Source organism: Dendronephthya gigantea, unplaced genomic scaffold, assembly GCF_004324835.1.
Source record: "Dendronephthya gigantea isolate DGI-Jeju-01 unplaced genomic scaffold, DenGig_1.0 000002F, whole genome shotgun sequence".
Classification (NCBI taxonomy): domain Eukaryota; kingdom Metazoa; phylum Cnidaria; class Anthozoa; order Malacalcyonacea; family Nephtheidae; genus Dendronephthya; species Dendronephthya gigantea.
In genome coordinates this window covers 846,802-868,840 of record NW_021163012.1, presented here as the reverse complement: position 1 = coordinate 868,840, position 22,039 = coordinate 846,802, and the positions used below count along the sequence as shown (strand labels likewise).

General features: G+C 36.3%; 3 protein-coding genes and 1 long non-coding RNA gene across 6 annotated transcripts; 2 read left to right on the top strand and 2 right to left on the bottom strand.

The window, feature by feature from the left end:
* Positions 1-7: 7 nt before the first annotated feature.
* LOC114537578 lies at positions 8-5,511 on the bottom strand. 2 transcript variants are annotated; one of them, XR_003688603.1, is made up of 4 exons: positions 5,360-5,511; positions 3,240-3,489; positions 351-491; positions 65-231 (listed from the first exon to the last, which is right to left on the bottom strand). It is a non-coding gene; the product is annotated as an uncharacterized LOC114537578 (long non-coding RNA). The 2 variants fall into 2 exon arrangements; XR_003688602.1 differs by lacking the exon at positions 5,360-5,511 and having other exon boundaries at positions 8-231; positions 3,240-4,207.
* On the top strand, positions 4,550-12,558 carry LOC114537464 (CD2-associated protein-like). Of its 2 annotated transcripts, none has more exons than XM_028558508.1 (12): positions 4,550-5,431; positions 5,509-5,733; positions 7,236-7,475; positions 7,852-8,012; positions 8,250-8,298; positions 8,402-8,607; positions 9,857-9,875; positions 10,841-11,278; positions 11,402-11,520; positions 11,619-11,642; positions 11,719-11,793; positions 11,970-12,558. In XM_028558508.1, the coding sequence occupies exons 1-12, from the start codon at positions 5,428-5,430 to the stop codon at positions 12,276-12,278; spliced, it is 1,869 nt and encodes a 622-aa protein (XP_028414309.1). In that variant the 5' UTR covers positions 4,550-5,427; the 3' UTR covers positions 12,279-12,558. The 2 variants fall into 2 exon arrangements, with proteins under 2 accessions (XP_028414309.1, XP_028414304.1); XM_028558503.1 differs by having other exon boundaries at positions 9,857-9,890.
* Positions 12,559-14,677: 2,119 nt separating this feature from the next.
* LOC114537569 (calponin-1-like) lies at positions 14,678-16,282 on the bottom strand. The gene is made up of 6 exons (XM_028558630.1): positions 16,121-16,282; positions 15,625-15,746; positions 15,393-15,459; positions 15,177-15,281; positions 15,053-15,085; positions 14,678-14,940 (listed from the first exon to the last, which is right to left on the bottom strand). The coding sequence occupies exons 1-6, from the start codon at positions 16,169-16,171 to the stop codon at positions 14,764-14,766; spliced, it is 555 nt and encodes a 184-aa protein (XP_028414431.1). The 5' UTR covers positions 16,172-16,282; the 3' UTR covers positions 14,678-14,763.
* On the top strand, positions 15,630-21,212 carry LOC114537498 (solute carrier family 28 member 3-like). The gene is made up of 12 exons (XM_028558541.1): positions 15,630-15,783; positions 16,592-16,735; positions 17,392-17,448; positions 17,615-18,030; positions 18,187-18,328; positions 18,490-18,681; positions 18,763-18,924; positions 19,008-19,264; positions 19,632-19,800; positions 19,883-20,062; positions 20,448-20,628; positions 21,036-21,212. The coding sequence occupies exons 2-12, from the start codon at positions 16,730-16,732 to the stop codon at positions 21,095-21,097; spliced, it is 1,824 nt and encodes a 607-aa protein (XP_028414342.1). The 5' UTR covers positions 15,630-15,783; positions 16,592-16,729; the 3' UTR covers positions 21,098-21,212.
* The last annotated feature ends 827 nt before the right edge of the window (positions 21,213-22,039 follow it).

Sequence of the window (22,039 nt, the reverse complement as noted above, 5' to 3'; positions counted from 1 at the left end):
ATTTGTTACCGTAATTACTCTAATTGTTACAAATATTACTATATTTGTAGCTGAAATTACTATAATTGTTACCATAATTGTATAATATAATGTTATATTATAGCTATTACTTTGTAATATATAGTATATGCTTTTTTCCTTATGTTCACTTACAGAGTTCGTGCTCTGTTGTCATATTACGACGATATCAGTTTAGACGAATTATCGCTTTCCTCATACATACACTTTGCGCTGAAAATGAAATGAGCAGAGATGTTAACAGATCCTTTTGTTTGATCTGATTAATTTTTTTCGACAGAAATTTGGTGAAAGATGTAATACGTTTTTCAATGGGCATAAAAATGTTTTACCTCTAACTAGCGTCCAACATTAGGGGGTTGTGTCGAAGTAATGTTTGAACATTTAGTGACACAAACAGCGCATTTTCCTGTCTCCGTTTTTGGTCTGTTCTTCATTTGCTCGAAACATTTCAACGAGCGAAGGCATCTTTTCTGTGGAAAGATAACGAATCATATTTTTAGCTGTCGAACTAAATTATAGAAACCAAACTAATTCCTTTGTGAAGATTAAGGTTAATTCGTATTGATACGGTGCTAATCTACCAGGTTTTTTCAATCGAGCTTAATGCTCTGGTTTTTCTCATACGTGTTGCATCACTTCGCAACATCTTTTTTCAATGCTTCAGTATAGCTAAAGAGCCGTTTTTCGCACTTAATAACCCAATTTTTTCACTTTGATGAGTGGCAAAGTGCAATCACACGCAGATGTGAGAAAAAAGATTTTGACGTCTTCGGAAGGCGAGCGTCGATTTAACTCGCGGAAATGGCGCAGACCTTCTTGCGGTCATTTTGCCTGCGTTTTTGTTTAGAATAAACTAATTAGGATGCGCGTGCCAATGCAGTCAATACTCACAAACTTCAAAGATTTCGGCACGAGAAGTTTTAATATTCGAAGAATGTTATACCACATGCCAACATATCAGCGCAAATTATGCAGCCTTGTAATGAGGCGACAAAATACTCGTGCGCACAAAATGTTAATCTCCTATAGCGGCGTCCGCTTGGATTGTTTCTGATTCGAGACAATGAAGTTGTAAACGGCCGAAGGAGCATATCCGTGCAATGTGACATTAGTTTGATATCAGATATTTTTTCATAAAATGTCTACTTTTAGAAGATATTATAAAGACCATTCCACTCCGTAATATAAAAACTGAGAGCATATCCGCAAACTAGTCTTTCCGTTCCATTACACAATACTTTTGCAGCAGCTATATCTAATTATATGGAGTAGATCCCTATATATAGTGTCCTAATGAAATCTTTAGCTTAAAAAAAGTTTTAGAGCAATATCGAGAGATTATCAGCGAAGATATAAGGTAATACACCGTATACATTAGGTATTATTATTATTATTAACACGAAAGCGATAACATTCCTGCAATTCATATAAAATATCTTCGCGATGAGATTGCTTGAGATTAAGTTGTTTACATTAGAGCAAAAACATCTTAGCAACTCCTCATGTTCATGTTCCAAATACGGTGATGTTAGTAAAAATACTCACTTTTATTTCAACATTATCATCCAAATGAAAAAAACAAGCACATCAAAAATGCCTGTGATTAATATGCGCTTTCTTATCAGTAATTGCTACAAACAGGTACAAAACAAATGTTCTTTGCCTTTTGTCATTCGATTCCAAACATCTGTATCAATGTTTTCAAACGGTAAATTTACTTAATCTCATCTCCAAACTCTTGCGTCAAGCACATCGTAATTTTAGTAAATTGAATTGATCGATTTGTACGATATAAAGCTAAACATTAAGTGCAAGTCACGAAAGTTTACCAAAATCATCAATTCTAGCGGCTTTTCTTTCTTATGCTCACCTCGTATGCACTGAAGTCTAATGATGAATTAAGGTGGATTTCTACACTACAAATACCTGAAGATTTCAGTGTCTGAGGAAGCCTCAGGCAGCATTTATAATAGCGCTCTTCCAAATATTTGCTTTTATCTCAAAGCTCTAGACGACTAACTTCTAACTTGGTAACAGCTCTTCTTATATGGCATTCCTGAATGATTCTTATAAAAAAACGTATGAACTATCATTCTTAAAAAATGCATTTTTTCCTCTTCAAGTTCATCGGGTGCTTGTTCCTGTTGAAAGTTTTGTTGGATATGAATTCAGATGGAAACGGATAAAAACTTCAGGCTTCTATTTGTGTCTTTGGGATACTTAAAACGTTTTTAGATCGATAATTGTTAAGTGTGAAATGTTTTTCTTCTCATGTATGCTCGCTTCCGTCATTAGTCACAGCAAACCTTTGTTAATTCAATGACTTTGCCTTCCTTGTAGGGCAGATTAAACAGGCTTCTTCCTGCTATAAGGCAATGTTCAACCTCCATATTTTGAGCACTTCCGTGCGAAGAAAATTGTACGTCTGAGGCAATTGAAGTGGTTTTTGACAGAAGACCTTATTTGGCAGTGCTATAAGCTGGAAAATTTCAAGGAAACATAACTATCTTTCTGTCAGGATTAAGTGAAATATTACCCGGGAATTCTCTGAATCTGAAATCGAACAGGGCTAACCGCACACTAAACGCTGATGATATGTTGAACGATGAAACGTTGAAAGAACATTTATTCATTTATTCCTGTGCCGTTGTTTAACGCTTGGTACTTATACTATGGTCCCTGACTGTGGAGCAATTTCATTTTCGTGTATTTTCCTGTCTCAGAGGGAATTGAGATTTACAGTAAAATCTTTGTTTCGTTGCCAGTAAACCTGACTTAAAAAAATAATATTTTTTATCTAATTTCAAGAGTCCTCATGTTTGAGCAAAGGTTAAGCGTGTGATACAGTCTTAAAGTGAAGTAACTTGCATAGAAACACAACATAATCTTGTGTCAACGTAACTTCCATTGATTGATGCGTGTGGCACCGGCATTTCCACAGGAATCAATATTTAACGTTCTAAGATAGATTTTGTATCTGTTTTATCTGCTTCAGTGCTATATGTTGGGATTTGGCGTACACGTACAAATTGTAGGAGTGTCATTCTCTACCTAAAAGTGGTTTGTGCCAACACCACAAGTTTCCTTAGAAGTGAATGAGAAACAAGATTTGTTACTACAGCAAAGTGCCTTAGGAAAGACGGCGGCAAACTAATGCTCATCGCATACAAAACTAATCGAGGTATATGAATTATTAAACATCGTAATGGGCAACTTACCCAGCAAAACTTTGTCCCGCGCTTTCGAGATTTTCTTCTCAACTCGCGTTCCAAATTGTGGATGACCTCGTGATCATCACGCGCAACGTAGTGAAAATCCGATGCATTCTTTGTGATCGTGTCTGTCGCGGGAAGATTTGTCTCATTGCGTTGTCCCAAAGTATCTGCAATATCCGAGTCGTCCCAATCACCACTGTCCATTTGACAATCAGCAAGTAGCAGAAACCAGACACAGAAACCTAAACTCCACCTTAAAGACATGATTAGAAGGTTTTCTTTTCTTTGTAGATCTGTATTCTCGCGACGCGGCTTCTCTCCTTTAATTGTGATGAATTTTGAAGCAATTGTCACACATAAATGATTACTGCTCGCGATAAACCGGCCCCCTATAGATTTCTGGCAGACTGTAAAATTATTGAACATGCCCCGAGCTTCCTATCTCTTTGTTTAAAGCTTGACCTTTTAAAGAAAGGGTTCTTCTGGCACATGCGCACAAATTGCTGTTTTCGTTACTCTTTCTACGAGTACTCATTGGCTCAGGCCTTGCGCTAGAATAACCACGCTTTCGTCTTTTGACTGCGCTAAATCGCCAGAATTGATTAAAACTTTAATACTTCCGAAAATGTTTTAGACTAAGTGGTAGGCACCATTAGCGCAAATATTTTGTAATGATTATCCCAGCTTGCGACTACAAATAAACAGTTCAATGTATATTTATACATTTCCAAGTGACATACGCCAGTGTATGTTTTGATAGCTGATACTCGAACTCAAGAGATTCGTACAAGAAAATACAATTTCAAGCGAGGATATGAATCCCATTTTGGTTTCAAATTGATTTAAACTATTTATCAGAGGACAAACGAACAGAAATTGAAATTTCATCTAGCGTCAATTATGCAAATTAGACCACCAAAATGGCTGTAAAAAGAGATATCACACGGGGAGTAAAGCGAGTTTCTATAATATTTTCACAAAGTAACCGACATCGAACCATTAGAATTGTTTCTATGGATCCCGTGTATCCATCCTATGCAGTATAGTTAAGTATAAAATTTGTTATATTAAAAATACTGCACGTAAAATATCGTATGAGTTTGAAACACACGCGAATCTAACTACTCCAAATAATAACAACATGTTTATGTCTTCAAATCAATTTGTTTATGGGTTTTCATCCATCTCAAAGCTTGCCGTTCACATTTTCATCTCGCTTAATTTCCGGAAACCTGGGTTTATAGTTTAAACATGCGTAAGGTGAGACCGACAGTGCTCACCCCCCTCGAAAGATGTTTCCTCATTTCGTTGAAAAACAAACAATTTTTGATTAAAAGCTGTTCAGTTGATAATCACGTTTTGGCATTGCAAGCACTACGATATTAAAGATTGCTTTGTTGGAACGGTAGTATGATTTGTGGTGATAGTTTTGAAATGATTTCAAAGGTACGCAAAAGTGTTATAACCAAACTCGTTATTTTTAACTTTCGCTTGAGTTATGGGCTGATGGTCATATATTTCGTCAGTCTGTCACAATAACAAGTTGCCGTCTGGTGGAAACTGAACTCGGAAACGAGCAGAAAGTCAACTATCATCGAATGAAACGTTGTAGGATAATTAAGGTCCTCTTATATTCTAGTTGACCATCGGCTATTGCAAGTCAACAATGGTCTGTGAGTTATATGTTTCTTATCGAAACGGAAAACCGAGAATTTTCAGTGCCCTGATTAATTTAGCCGTTCCCTGCTCCAGCGCAACAGTGCAGTTTAGCGGTTAGAATGCGATGCGTTACTCCCGTCTATTTTGAGCACTTGCGTTAGAAATCCTCTTGGCTGCAAAAATCGTGATGAGAGAGACACCAGGGAACTTTGATAATTGTCCTTCAGGTTCCAGCAGGACAGATATCAATGAAAGATATATTAAGGAAGGGGAAGTTGCCTCTTTAAATCTACGCCTACTTTATGGTCAGTTTTAAATTTAGCCCCAAGTTTCGCAGCGTAATTATGACCAACGACTTGTGAAGGAAATTTCGCTGGTGTGAAAATTGAAGTAAAGCAATACCGTAAAGTGGAAGCACGTACTTCACGCACGGTATTGAACATTTATTTTGTTGTTGAAAATACCTGCTTTCTTGGCGTAATTTGCGGCAAGTTTCGTCTTGTTTTGACCTGTCTTGGCTTCCCATGACAGCATGAGTAAGTGTACTATTTATTTTGTGGTTCTGGACCTTTTCTAGTCGTAAATTATTCACACAGCGCTCTCCTTTTGGAAGGTAATGCAAAGGTTCTTTTCGACTACGAGGCTGAGGCAGACGACGAACTGTCGCTCGCAGAAGGAGACCTAATACGCGATATCGTGAAGAAAGAGGATGGTTGGTGGGAAGGCGAGTTACACGGAAAACGGGGAATGTTTCCTGAGAATTTTGTAGAGGAAATTAGTAAAAACGTCGTTGCAGAAACGAAGTCTACGGAAATGAAACCAACTCCAGCAGCTCCGGGTATGTCACTCGTGATGTTGCACGAGTGTGCAATCCTAGTCAATTTTAATTGTTCTTGTTAATAATACTTATTTATATCCAAACACTTGCCTTTTAAAGGAAAGGATTTCATATTTAAATATACCAAATACATTGCGTTTTCATAAAAATTTGCAAACCTAAACGTAATTTTTTGACCAGCGCAAGGCGGAAGTTGGGTTTCACAAATCAGCAAATATTTTGTCTCAAAATTTTGCCTAGATTCCAAGACACATTTCTCGTGTTTTGATGATGAAATACATAATTCACTCCACTAGATAGCTTTATTATGACCTCTCGTTTCCATGGAAAACCAAAGAAAGGATGAAAAAAATAGAATATTGTGTATATTTATGTTTAAAAGTCCGTTAAAAAGCTCTTCACTTTTTTATCTACGGAGATTGCTAAATACGCTCGTTCAGGAAACTATATAAATTCAAACACTTGTATAGTTTCAAATTTTTAATTTTTTAATATTGTTAACAGGATATTTTATAATACATAGCGCTCAATATGGTTTAATTATGTCATTTTAATATTCTGGGTAAGAACTTTATTAATATTAGGAAATAAAATTGCATATATTATACATAATATTTCACCATTATTGCCTGTTTTGTACATTGGAATTTCAAGTGCATGATCTTTGATTTGCCAAGTTTGTTTAGATGTGAAAGCAAATTATATTGTTACAGTAAAGCTTGTTATTTTGAGATGTTTCTCGTGTTATTCTATGGAAAATTGGTATAAAACAATATACATTTGGTGTTCAGACTTGATACAATCAATCATGACAACTTGTAAATGGTTGATCTTCTCATTATGTATGTCCTGTAGTTTTGTTTGTTTTAAGATTCATAATTCATTAGTTTAGATTGTGTTGTAGTTACAAGATATAAATATAACATACATGAACTGTGCTATGTCATTGCAGTTGATTAAACCTGCCTAACATATATGATATATGCTTGACAAATATATAAGGATTTAGTCTGGGATGATTATAGTGATATGCTTGTCAAAAAAGGATTCGTATACTGTAGAAGAAATAGGATTTCTTGAGATGTATCACAAACTTTAATATTTATGCATTGTGGTTTAGCAGACTAGCAGGGAGACCCCATTAAGAAATGCCCAGAACAGTAATTTAAATTTAAGGTGATTGGTTGGGGGTTGTTCTCTTTGGGAAAATGAAATCTTTTTACTGAAAACATATTCATTGTCAGGAAATTCTGTATATTTTAAAGAATTAAAAACGCAATTATTACATAATATTATTGTATATTCTGTAGTCTGTACTAGTTTAAAGAATTGAATTAGCACCAATGTGTACTGAAGAAAATGGCAGTTTATAGGAAGTGTACAACATTGTGATAGTGAAATTTATAAGTCACTAAATTATTGTCTTCTTAGTGCCAATAAATATTGATAATGATAAAAATATGTTTCTAAATGCTAATAAACTACTGGTTTTTTTTATATAGTTGTGAATGAAAAGAACACATTGGCTAAAGTAACATTTGATTATGATGCTGAGAATGATGATGAGTTAACTCTTAAGGAAGGAGATGTGGTGAAGGTTCTTGACCAAGAGGAGGAAGGATGGTGGAAGGGTGAATTAAATGGAAATATTGGAGTTTTTCCATCAAATTTTGTTGAAGTTATCAAAGGACCTGAACCTGAGCCACCGGTTCCTAAGCAACCAGAACCCCCTAAGGAATCAGGTATTCTCAGATTTCATTTGAAGGCCTTTTTACACATGCTATATTATGTGTCATTCTCCTGTTTTGAGACAAATGAAAAAGTGAATTAGTTATCGATATTCAAATAAGATATCTTCCTCTCAAAAGAAGAAAGTTGCATTGAAATTGCCAGTATAAACAAGCTTATAGACTGGACTCTCTTATTTAAAATGCTTATCACTGTGTTGGAAGATGCATTAGAAGACGTTTGAAAAGAGTACATACAATAAATAGTTCTCCCTATTCTGGGTTGTGTAACTTGAGGAGATGCAAATACATATGCTGTTAAATATGTTTACAATTTCCTTATATTTATTTGTCCTAAGCCCAAGTTTTAATCCTCTTTATGCTTTTCCAGAAAAGAAACCAAAAATAATAGGTGGAATGAAATTGCCGACAGTCTCTTTGGATGTCCTGACCCAAACTAAAGACAAACTAAAGAACAGGGATGGTATCTCTAGTGGTGGTAATCAAAAGCCAGAAAGGCCTGCTGTAGTGCCATCTGAAATAAATAAAAGGGTATGTGTGTATACTATGTGAGATATGCCAAAAATTTGGCATATTTTAAAAAATATAAAAGTTCAAAGTGTTGACATTTAACATTTGTTAACATAACATTACAGCACATTTTTTGTCATGGTATTTTAGTGGTCATGTAGTATCAAATATGTATACAAGTGATGATGAATGAATCCAGCTTGTACAGTAGATTCAGCTATGCAAATTTTAAATTATTGCAATTGCATATTTTTGTAGACTTCTGTGAAAAGACCACCCAAAATTCCAGAGCCTGATAGGCCGCCAAGTATGTTTTGTGACTTTTGTCTATATGTTGTTTTGCTCAGTATGCTTGCGCTATTTGTTTATGGGAAGAGAATGTGGCAATCTTTTATTTATTTTTTCTTTAGAAGTGGCCTCAAAGGGGAAAGAAAAAGTTTTAGTTGAATTTGATTATGATGGAGAACAAAGTGATGAGCTGACGTTACATGTTGGTGATATTGTTACGGTCCTTGAGAAGGATGTGAATGAAGGATGGTCTAAGGGAGAATTGAATGGAAAGATTGGGTTGTTCCCAGATAACTTTGTGAAGATATTACCACCTGAACCATCTAGGGTAAGAATTTCTAGTGCTGTCCTTTATCACATCTGCAACTCTTTGCCTGTTTTATTTTTGTTGAGGTAGCCAGCTTTCTATATTCTCGTACCCAGAGTCTGTCTCACCTGTGGTTGCAAAACTCAGTCAGTTAGTGTATATTTTGGTTTGAAGGTACACTGTTTGACAGGGGGTACACTGGCCGATGAGGGGAAGAGTTACACTGTCTGACAGGGGGGCAAGGTACACTGACTGACAGGGGGGAAGAGTTACACTGCCTGACAGGGGGGCAAGGGATACACTGACTGACAGGGGGCAAGGGATACACTGTCTGACAGGGGGCAAGGGATACACTGTCTGACAAGGGGGCAAGGGATACACTGTCTGACAGGGGGGCAAGGGATACACTGTCTGACAGGGGGCAAGGGATACACTGTCTGACAAGGGGGCAAGGGATAAACTGTCTGACAGGGGGCAAGGGATACACTGTCTGACAAGGGGGCAAGGGATACACTGTCTGACAAGGGGGCAAGGGATACACTGTCTGGCAGGGGGCAAGGGATACACTGTCTGACAAGGGGGCAAGGGATACACTGTCTGACAAGGGGGCAAGGGATACACTGTCTGACAGGGGGCAAGGGATACACTGTCTGACAAGGGGGAGGTCTTTGTTATATTCTATCCATGTTTACCAAAAACAAGATTGCTGTAAAGACATGAAAATTGAGACCTACAACACAATTACTTTACGTATTTTACTTTTGCCTAAAAAAGACGTTAATTTGTTTTGTTTAAAACCTGTCCTAAACACTGTGTGTGTCCCACGTCGTTACATGACTGCAACTTTTTTATCATCTCAATCAAAGAACTCTGTTTATTTGTTTACTATCTTTTTTCAATGCTTCTATTTCAATATAACTTATGAATAATATTTTTCTGTGACTCGTTTTTTCAAACAAATTCCTCCCTCGCTTTGCGAGATATTTCCGATGCGAAAAGTCGTTAAAAACATTTTTTTTTCAAAATCGTGAATAGTTATAGTTCCTGGCAGATAACTGCGATTGCTTGAAGTGGGTGAATAAATATATCGTAATTGATGTTTTGGCCACCTCCCCAAGTGAACATGCCGCCAGCTTTGTTGTGAAGATAATAGATTCAGATATCAAGCCGATTAACGCCCCCGTATGCAATCGCAATAAAATATATCAAATTACAAAATCATAGTGTGAACATCGGACCTGTCTAAAGTTCACGATTTATCTTCTTTCAGGAGTCGGAGATGACAAAAAGTAAGAGCACATCAGGTGAATTCATTGTATCTTAGAAAAAGTCTAAATTTGTGACAGGTTTTGCTGAGCAGATGTACAAACCTGCTAGTTTATCAATAATTCTCACTCCGTTGTCACAAGGAAGTAATGATCTGATTGTTAACTTTCTGTTTAATTGTACGCCTTGTTCGTTTATTTTGTTTTAAACCACAATCCTCTTACTAGGTTTCTGAGGTCAACCTCAGCTTGCGATTACGTTTCCAGTTTTTTCCCATAAACGCATGCTTGTATTCTTACTGTAGTATTTTATTTGGTTGCTCAATATTGCAATCCATTGTTTGCATGTTATGAGTCGTTTATTCTTCTCTTTGCTGTTGTGCTTTAAGACTGTGCATGAATATACAAATGATTGTATCGTTTGAAAGTTCCACAGCAAGGAAACATTCATATTTGATGCTTTGAAAAACAATGAAAAAATTAAGTGTTGTCGTTCTGGCATAAAGTCGTATATCCCAGCGTGTATTTGATGCAAATTAAACGCTTCAAGTGCTTTATATTTGCTTTCAATCAACATTGTGGTGAATTAAAGCGTACTTAGTTCTTAGCTCTGTAATCTTTACCCATAATGTGATAAAATGTGTTGTAAGATAGAATTCTTCAAGTTTTTTTTCCAGCATGCAGTAAACTTCTCTGTAACTACTTCCTCATCTCAATGACTCAAAATTCGATTCATTTTAATACCCTCGATTGATTTTTCTTCACTGTACATCGATCTGTGTGCGAAATCGTACCCTTAGCTTTGACAAACAACAAAAGTGCAAGAGCAAAAGCACAAATGGGCGAATTTCCAGCCGAATGATAGCCATTGTCATTACTTATACAGTGCTAATTCAAGTTGATTATCTGTCAACTACTAATGTGTCTGTAGGCGGCTTATAGCTAGACTGTTTACTGAAAATCAAAGTTCATATTTTTTTCGTTTTTAGACCTTCCTAAGCGCCCTTCAATGCCACTCGATGATGACGTGGATGCAAAACCAAGTCGCCCCGAGTTTCCGAAATTGAGAAAAACCAACCCGGATCGTGCGCCGCTACAGAGCTCGGTGAGCCAAAGCGAGCTACAAGCGAAATTAAAGGCTGTCGTTCCCCCGCCGGATGATGCAACGAAGAAGTCCGAACCACCGCCTTTGCCCGACTCTAAACCGGCTAATGTCGACGAGAGGTCAAAACCTCCGATCAAGAGATCGCCACCATTACTTCCAAAGAAACCGGGCAAACCGAAACCACAAGATTTGCCAATAAACTCAGATCGACCTCCGTTACGACATGTTAATGGCGTGGATCCATCCAAACGTCACTCAACTGCACCCCTGCCCAGCGAGAAAAACCATGATGCCGACCTCAAGAGACGCTCTATCGGTACAGGTAGGTTGTAAGTAGATATGAACTCCATGATGTGCGACTTCTTGACGATACCATGTGAACCAGAGTTTAAGATCAGACTAAATCTGGAGTATACTCGCTGGTGAACACTCTCGTTTTTTCTAGATCTTGGTGTAAATCTCAACGACATTAAATCAAGTGCTGTATTGCAACCACTCACATCAGATAGGCCAAAAAATCCATCAAAACATCCGCCAACTAAATACGGAAAACCATCTTCTCCGGTAAGAGAGATAATTATTGTCTTTTTACTCTTTTTTACCACATCGATTGTTCATTGCAAGTTTAATTCTCTTTCTTGTGTTTTTATATCACTGTAAAGGTGAAAAAATCTGTCACTCCTGAGGTAAGTAATTTTATACAATGTGGCTGTGTTTGTGGGGTTGAATTTTTTCCTCGTCTTACTTCGGTGATTCTTGTAGATTCCCCAGTCGTCTTGGCCGCCCAAAGAACCAGAAAAAATTAAAAAACCAGAGAAGCCGCCCGCTGCAGAGAAGGTTTGTGTTGTATATCTGATGAGGGTGCTGTGCACCTCTGTAAAGACGTTGCTCACTAATATTGCGGGGGGAGGGTTGCCTGAAAACATTTTTATCAACAGTGTTAGATTTGTTGGAGCAATGCACATGGCTCTAATGCAGTACCGGATCCACTAAGTTATCTCATTTATTTCCAGCCTCCAAAACCGGCAATTCCAGAAACAACAAAACCAGGAAAACCCGTTGAATCTAAAGTCGATTCTGGAGAGATAAAGAAGTTACACGAGGAGATAAATACATTGAAAAGCTCGCTCGAATCAATGATGAAGCAATTCAAAGAACACGTACAAAAGAGCGAGAAAAATTTGCAAAAAATGGAGAAAAAATTTACGGACGAAATAGAAGATTTGACCAGAGAATTGGACGAAGAAAAAAAGCTTCGATCTGCTGTCGATGTCGAAGTGAATCGATTAAGAAAATTAATTAAGAATCAAATAAGCTCCTAACAAATCCAAAGAAGAGCAAATTGCTCTAAATATGTTCTAATCATACTCAGATTATCAATCAAGTGTACGACGAACGAATGGTGAATGAAGATGTGATGTTGCCACACGGTTTGTATACAAATTGACGTTGTGTTAATATCGTTTTTGAATTATAGTGATTTATAAATTTTGATAACAAATGTTAACCGTAGGTTAATAACCGTAGGTTAATAAGTATTGATACTGCACTGCGTTTTATATTATAACATAGTTTACTGTAATAAATATACATAGATTATAATACTGTTGTTTAACTATTCTCAATGGTTGACTAACATAAAACATCTTTCTCCTTAGTCAGGTTTAAAAAGAAGGTTTTCAAACTTCGCCTTATCTTCTTCATCATCTCTCTAATTTGCGCAAGAGTCAAGAGTTACTAACGAGTGAAGCTTCTGTCTCTTGATTTAGGTATTTCTTTGTCTCGTAATCTCTGCCACATCCTTGACTGGACTAAGTTTACTTTTCCTGTGGGCAAACGAGGTAAACACTCGTACGAGGACGCAACTCGTCTACGTGCGCAACTTGAAGATATTTTGCTGCACGATTTCTTCTCGCAATCATCGTGTGGAAGTTGAAAAAACATGCCACTGTTGGTGCAGTTTTTTCCATTCATAAAACTTTGATCTAAAAACCTTGGATTCAAGCATCCAGAATCTTTAAATTTATGATCTTCAATTCCCGGATTTTCAAATTTATGATCTTCTAACTGAGAATTTGACGTATCAGAACGAAGACTCGAAACCACAATTCTAGGACTTTCATACCTACGACTTTCATCATCAATTTTGTCGTCAAATCTTTCGCACGTATTCTTGCATGAAGGTTTTTCAAAGTTGCATTTAATATCATCATAAGATCTCATTACTCTACCACTATCTTCGTTAGTCTTGTAGTCTTGATCCATACCTTTAGATGAAAGATCTCCAAATCCAAACTTTTCATTCTTAACTGCAACATTTGTGTTCGTAAATATGGATTTGCTGTTTTTTGTTCTTCGAGCGTCCTCTGGATTGCCTTTCTCGCTTATCAACTTGCTTCTTTGATCCTCAAGAATAGAATTGAAGTCCTCAAACTCAGTGTTATCACCGAATCTAGGAATTTCTGCAGCATGTGACACAAATGCTGTACGGGGTGTAGCAAGGTATATTAATTGTGTATAACTCAACTCGTCTAAGGCTAATGTCCCTTTCACGTGTTTGCCTTTTTCCTGTACTGATCCAATATCATCAAACTCAGGTGATTTGGATTGTTTTGGTGACCAGGTATTGGATCTGAGACGTGAGACAAACGATTTCTTTTTATCTTTTTCATTCCAACGTTTCTGTATAGTAGAACCTACTGTTCCATCGTTTTCCTCGGAATGAATTTTCGGGGTCTCTGAAGCAGGTGAAAGTTTGTTGCGCAAATCTTCTATTTCGTCTTTTCCCGTTTGTTTTGGCATTCTTTTTTTTTTGTTCTTACGAGTTTTATTTAAATTTGCTGTACAATTGCCCGGGTTATCTTCTTCAAATGAAATGGTCAAATCCTCGTCACTGACTTTCAACCTGGCGAAATTCACTTCCATTTTTTTTCTACTCAGCGTTCCGAAATTCTCGTCCTTATGGCTGTGGGTTTTGAGAGTCTATTTATACGTTGTTGTTTTTATATTCACAGTAACGATATACAGCAGATGGCATTTTCTCAAATCATATCAACACGTCTCCGTACCTCTTGTTTGTTTGAAAATTTGATATTCAAATGGCGTCAATTGCGCTCATTTGAATTGCAACATTATTGTAGTAATTGCGACACAGTTAGATCGATTTCTACGTAGGTGTCTCAATTACAGAAATGGAATCCTATTTCAAAACATTGTCATCCTCCTCGTAATCCTAGCTTTGACAACCTATTCTTGTTGAAACTTTCAACTATGAGACTCTGATGATGATTTTTTCCAACTACGTGCCATTCCCATCCATTTATTCAATGTTTGCATAACTGACTGAGAAAAAAATATGATTGACAAAAAAATCAATACTTTCAAACTGTAATATATATTTGTTCATGCTTCAATACTGAAGTGATAATGTGGTCTGAAACAATAGGAGGCAGCAGAGAGCTTATCAAACACATTCTGCCCACATTGATGACAAGTGGTGATAAGTGTCTTCTCAAAACAAAAAACAAAATTTTCTTGTATAAAAGCAGCAGCAGAAGTGATTTAATGAAAAATATTTGGGGGTTGAAAAAGTTTAATATTTTTCTTTAGTTTTACAGAAACACTTAGTTGACCTTGGACGGTTTATGTTTAAGCAAAAAGCAATGGAATACTGCTACAGTGCTGGTACTGATTTTATACGGCATACAATCTTTATCAAGTCTAAAAGAAAGTGTCATTTTTATTCATTTACATCAAGCTTGCATTTACAACTAATCAAATCAGTGAAGTTCATGTTAGTCTTGAAAATTAACTTCGATCCATGTTATCTTCATGACGGATTTGCCTTGTAGCACCTGGTGCTGTCATCCCCTTTTGTGATGCTCCCTTGTTTGTCCCCATTTGCAGCCCAATTACATTTTGACCAGCTTTCAGCTGTTCGTCAGTAAAGTGTCGGACATTCTTTGCGGATTCACCTCCAGTAACCTAAAAGTTAAGAATATATGTTTGATGTTTGTGAGTCATAACTCCTTATATTTATTAGAAAGCCATATCAAATTTTTGTCCAGGTTGCCATAAAACTGCACAGATATTTTACCTTTCGTTTGATTGCTAAGATGCCATTGATGACCTTGATAGAAAAAATATATATTTGTATAAATCAAATATTTTTGCAATAAATATGATTACGTATCCATGAAATCCCATTTAAAGTATTATACCTGTGGTATGTTTTGAGCTTCATACAAGTCAACAGTTTGGAATAAATCGTTCTTAGCAACACCCAGTGTCTCAACAGCAGACAGAAAGTTGCCAATGTTTTCCATCTACAAAGAACAAATATATTGAAAATCAATTTTAGTCTTCTCCAGCATATCAATGAACTGTGTTCTGACACTACTTCATATATATCTTTATTGTTCATTACAGTTACATACCATTTTGAAGGCCATTTTTGATTCATTAATTTTCTTAACAGATCCAGGTTTGAGAGCATTTGCCAAACTACAAAGTAACACAACATACACAATGAAATGGTTAATTATATACTTCATTATAGCATGATTTTAAAACAAATGGCAGTGAATGATTTTCAATATCTTCACAGAAAAAAGATTCCAATGCTCGCCCCTCAATGATCCTAGGTTTTAGTTGGACAAAGTCACTTACTGGCACAAAGTAACACCATCCTTTAAACCATCTGCAACATTGCCAGAAACCTTTCTCCCTGTCTTGCTTTCAACGAAGGCCAAAGCCTCCCTTTCTAATGCTGGATCAAATTTTGCATCTTTCTAAAGATATTGAACAATAAAAGTGACCGAAATCAATGTAAGTATACAATGTTGCTTTTAAAGGGTTATAAATGAGTAACTAACAAGATCGCAAGAATGTAGTTAATTATACCAGTTTTGAATTGTAATCCACGCGGTGCAAATAAGTACATTTATCGCTTAACACTTACAACTTTAACTTGAGTTTTTGTGACGGACGTTATACATTTGATATATATATATCTCTTCACGGGATTAACGACAAACAGAACGCAACAGTATTAGAAATATTTATATCAAAATTTAATATCTTGAAAAGTTTACTAAAGCCATTACGGTTTCATATTACAAGATTCTTCTTATCACAAATGGTTAATATCTTTTAAAACTCTGACCTTTTTCTGTAATTCAGCAGTCATGCCGTAGCCCTTAGGTCTTGAAGCCATTTTTACTGCAATTAAACAAACTTCTTCAAACTTCGAGGTAGTTGGATGGTGAATGTGTAAAGGCACTCCTGTGGTTATGGGGCACGAAGCTATGTCTGTTTATATAGTCTCACGGTTTATGCAATATCCCATTATTCCCACGCCCAAAAATATGTCATTTGACATATTTTGATGTGATTAATGTTTCATAATCGCTTGTTAAATAATTTTTGTGGCAACATTTTGGGAAGTGGATTTTTCACAACATAAATATAGTTTTCAGTGAATTTTTTAGATAGAAAAGTAAATTATTTGAGTAAGAAACTGAAATATAGAATTTTCTAGAATAAATTAGCAGGAAATAGCAGACGAGTTTGAACAGTTGGTAATACATATTTTAATATATAATATGGATTATATCCTGGTAATTTATGCTTTTAGATATTTATAAAACCATATATGGTCAGAAGGTCATATAGTCATGAATATCACCCGCCGCTGTTTGCCGCTACCATGGAACATTAAAATACAAATATTCTTTAGTTTTCTCCAACAATTCATTGGTTTCCTGTCGCAAATATGTCTGTAAGTTAATTGTGACATTACTGACATATATTAATAATATTTATTTGTTTGCATAATGGTTAAAAATAACTATTCTTTGCATATCTATATTTCAAATCAAAATTTTAAAATATTCAAATAGTGATATTGGCATAAAGTGTTTTGCTATTAAGATTAAGCATTAAAATAAAACAATGTGTTAGGTTGGTAATTTCTCAGTTTCTCAGAAAAATACGAAACGCATATCCCACTGGCATGGGTTAATTAAAACTAACCAAATTGTCAATGTTTTGGAGCCAACATACAGTTATAGAACACTATTTCAAACTACAATTAATATATTAGAAAGTTTGGCTAGATTAGATATCTTGAGAAATATTAGAATGGATTTGTGTGCACTGTACAGTAATTACAGGGTATTTGTTTAAGTGCCCTTTTTGACTGAGTTTAAGTAGTTGCCTTTCATAGTTAAAACACTATCTTTGTCAGCCTTAGACAAATTCACCTCAAATACTTCATGGTTGGTAAACTCCATGCAGGCTTCTATAACAGAAATTGGTTAAATGATAGAGTCTTTATTACCAGATTTGAAAAAAATAAATGCTTATTTGAGAAATATAATCATCAAGTAAAGAATAAATCATCTCTGTTGATAAGATATTATTTACTTGATGTAGGTATCTTTAAATATGGATAATCCTTGTGAAACACAGAATCAGCAAGGACAAAAACAGGTTAGTTATCTTCATTTGTTATGCAAAACAGTTTGATCTATGAGGCCAAACTACCATATACCTACCACGTCTCGTATGGTTTGCATTGTGAAGATTTTTTATATTGCTGTTAACTTTGTTTTATCTTAAATTGTTTTTCTGTGCATTTTTATTCGCTCTTTTGTAGTTGGCTGTGAATATGAATGACCCTACTGAACAAGACAAAATTATGGAAATAAAAATAACTGAACAGCAAAACCCCAGGGAGCCACAGCTGGAAAATTCATCTAAAAGCATTCATGAACTACAAACATTATTGAATCGGATCATTGTGAAACATAGTCCTCACTCGCTGACCTTATGGAAAAAGCATAAAAAGATCATCTTAACATTTCTCCTGCTTATTGCCCTTAGTATTTATTGCCTTATTGGTATATCGTTAGCAGGTTTTGAAAAAGCTAAAGATCTTTTTATCGTTCTGGTTGTGAGTGTCATTATTGTTATTTATGGCATTATACGAGATACATTTGGCAAACAGGTGGCAACTTTAGTGATAGAGCCAGTGAAAGAAAAGATTGAAGAACATTGGAGAATTTTGCGTTGGTATGTTTTATTGCAGACTATTTTTCTTCTGTGGTTTTACAAATACGTGTCAGTCATTTTATATTCCATGAGTATTAGCTTATGTAAGTTGTCCCAGTTTTGGCATTTAAAAAGCTTTTATTTACCATCCTGAAAACTATAGATTTTTACATCTAGGTTCCTGTATGGCACATTGGTACTGCTAATTTTCCTCTGGTTGTTGCTTGATACAATCAAAGATGTGAAAAGACTACAATCTGTTGCAGGATTGATTGTATTCATCATTTTAGCTTATCTTATTTCAACTGACAAAAAAAAGGTGAGAATCAGAAAAAGCAGGCATAATTTTCAGTAACAAACATAAAGTGTCATATTGTGCTTCATTCCAGCTAAGAATATTTTATTCATTAGAGATATATCCTTAAAAATGAGGTTACATCCCCAAAATGCATCTTTGATTGAAATGCTTTTGTTTTTCAGGTAACATGGCGGCCTGTTCTTTGGGGTTTGGTTCTGCAGTTCATTTTTGGTATTCTCATACTGAGAACCAAGGAAGGATACAATGCTATGAATTACATAGGAGAGAAAGTGACAAGATTTCTTGATTATACTGTAGCAGGCATTGTTTTTGTATTTGGGGAATCCTACTATCTTCATTTTGTAGCATTTAAGGTATGTGGACTAACTAGTAATCGTACATGTGTATTGAATTAGTGTACTAGTGTATAACTCTGGAATATTCTCTTTTCTAAGGTTTTAATGGTTGTGATATTTGTGAGCTCTGTGACATCAGTGTTGTACTATATTGGTGTTATGGAAGTGATCATTGTGAAGCTCGCATGGCTTATGCAAATTACTTTGAAAGTGTCTGGGGTAGAGGCATTGTGTGCTGCTGCTAATGTGTTTGTAGGCCTGGTAAGATATCATAAAAGAGTTTTTGGATAAATCACTGCATCATGCATCCATGTATTCTTATTAAGATTTTCTGTTCTAATTAGATTGAAGCGCCTCTTTTAATTGGCCCCTTCGTGAAAGATGTAACAATGTCAGAATTACATTCCATAATGACCAGTGGTCTGGCGACCATAGCTGGTGGAATGCTAGCTGCTTATGTTAGTCTGGGTGTTGATGCACAACATGTGTTGTCAGCGTCAGTCATGTCTGCACCAGCAGCCCTGGCTATATCCAAGTTAATGTACCCAGAAACGGAAGTCCCCACTACCTCTGGTCTCAACGCTATACAGTTTCAGAAAAGGTTAGTGGTGCGACCACCCTCGTACCCAGGCGTACCCTGACCTCTGTACAATACCTGAATGCAAAGTTATATATTTTACTATTAAAACCTAGCCTCCTCCGCAGGCATCCCCTTTGTATTAAATAATATTAGGTTATTAAGCTTGGGGGGGGTTTTTTTTCTTGCTCCCCCAACACAGCTAGGCCAAGCCAAATATATGCAGTTGTAGAAATGGCAGAAAAACGATGAATCTACAGATTTAAGCTAGCAATTATTAAAATGAATTAATCCCCAATTTAGAAATACTAAGGTTTAATCCAGGTTATACCAAACCACAACCATTTGAAGAAGACATTATCTTCCATCCTAAATCTGACTTCTTTTTTAGAAACGAGAAAAATGTCATAGAAGCAGCCGCGAAAGGAGCCTCGGCTGCAATTGGCCTTGTGGCAAATATTGGCGCAAATCTCATTGCGTTTTTTGCGTTTCTTTCATTCATCAATGCGATACTATCGTATCTTGGTAGTTTGGTTTTATATCCCGAACTCTCGTTTGAGGTATGAATTTCAGTTTGTAAAATATCATAATTTTATTACTCTGATAACCTAAATATGTCTTCTCTGACTCTGTGTTTTTTAGTTGATTTGCTCATATGTCTTTGCACCATTTGCTTTCCTGATGGGCGTGCAGTGGTCTGATTGTACGAAAGTAGCAGAGTTAATAGGTGTGAAAACGTTTCTCAACGAGTTCTTGGCATTCGGACAACTGTCAGTGTTAATTAAGAATAGAAAAAGTATGTCACCTGGACCAGTTTTATCGGTAAGATATTGCCGATCTCTTGCCAATCTATGAAAAAACTATGTGTATTTCAATATTATGGGAATACCATGCAGGGGCCAGTTGTTCAAAGCTAGGTGAGCCCTAGCTAACCCTGGGTTAAATTTTAATCCAGTGTTTTATTTTATGTGCTTCTGAAGTACCGTTCGTTTTAAAACTTTAGAAAATATTACTTCTATCGATTTAGAAAATATTTATGAAAAAAGATATTCAACTTTGTAAACTAGCGGTTAGAAAAATTAATGTAAAGATTTGCTTTAACGCTGGATTAAGCTAACCGCGGATTTTGAACAATTAACCGGCCGCTGGTCTTTTTTGTATTTTATGGTAATGAATTATGTTAACGTTTAATTTTTTTTTCAATTAGCTTCGATCGGAAACGATCGCGGTATATGTACTGACAGGATTCACCAACTTCTTATCTGTCGGTATTTTTCTTGGTGGTTATGGTCAGTTAGCACCAAATCGTAAAACAGACATGGCAAGGATTGCAATACGAGGTTTGATAGCCGCGACGTTAGCATGTATGATCACTGCTTGTGTTGCAGGTAAGAACATATTCAGAAATTGATTGATTAGCCACGAGAAATATTTGCATTCGGAAGCCACGGAAAAAACATCTGCGATGAATAAAATCTATGAAAACCAGGCTTCGTCGTCTTTGCCTCCGTACAATCTCTGCTGACTCACTTTTCCAAATTTGTTAAAAACATTTCTATTTCATCCTGGCAATGTGATATCATAAACCCCCACAAGACACGAGCGCCAACAAGGCTCCCAACCAACCATGTTTGATTGGTTGAGGCTATAGGGTATAGGATATAGGGTATTAATGAAGAGAATAGGATATAGGGTATTAATGAAGAGAATAGGATATAGGGTATTAATGAAGAGAAAGCTTAAAATTAAGAATTATGTCTTTTGTATTAACGAATTTCATGTTGCTGTTTTTCAGGCATTTTATATCAAGAGAATTGGGATGAATCATCAAAGTTTAACCCCACTGTAGCGACGTAGCAGGAGTTTCTTTGTGGTTCAAGTGACGGAAACAAAAGAATAGTCTAATCATATCCTTGAAAACATTTTTTGACTATAGAAGGTTGGATATTCAGTGAATATTTTTAGTACTTTTGAACGCGAGAATTTTTTTCAGTTTTTTTATTTCAAACTTTTTTCAATTTACAGTCCTTCCGAAAGTCCGAGGGGTCTTTTAAACTGTTTTAAAGCTTCCAAATCACACCGAAAATTTTCAGGCTAATCTTTTTGCATCGCCAGGAGTTGAAACGTCTGCCTAAACCACTAGCCCACCACATCATTTGTCGAAAGCTTTTGTTCTTTACTTGACTAAATCCTTTTCGACGAATTTTAAATTAAATAGTGATTTCAGGTGGAAAAATCGAACCCTTGCAGTGTCAAAACATGAGTTTCAAAAATTAGAAAATTGAACATTGAAAAATGAAAAAATATTCGAAGTTTCAAAAAAAAATTGAAAATAGGAAAATTAAAAAAAATTCGAAGTTTCAAAAAAAAAGGAAAAAAGTCAAAAAAAGGGAGAGGAGAGTAGACAGGATACGAGAGGAGAGCATAAGTCCCCTGGGTGTATGTACTCTTTTTCTTCCTCTCCTCTCTTTCTCTCTCACTCTCACCTCTTACTCTACTCTCTTCTCTTCCTCTCCTCTCTTCTCCTCACACCCTCACTCTCACTCCCTCTCCCTCACTCCCTTTCCCTCACCCCCTTTCCCTCACCCCCTTTCCCTCACCCCCTCTCCCTTTCCCTCACCCCCTCACTCTCTCCCTTTCCCTCACCCTGCCTCACTCACTCTCTCCCTTTCCCTCACCCTCCCTCACTCATTCTCTCCCTTTCCCTCACCTCTCTCCCTTTCCCTCACCCCTCACCTCCCTCACTGTCTCCCTTTCCCTCACCTCCTCACTCACTCTCTCCCTTTCCCTCCCTCCCTC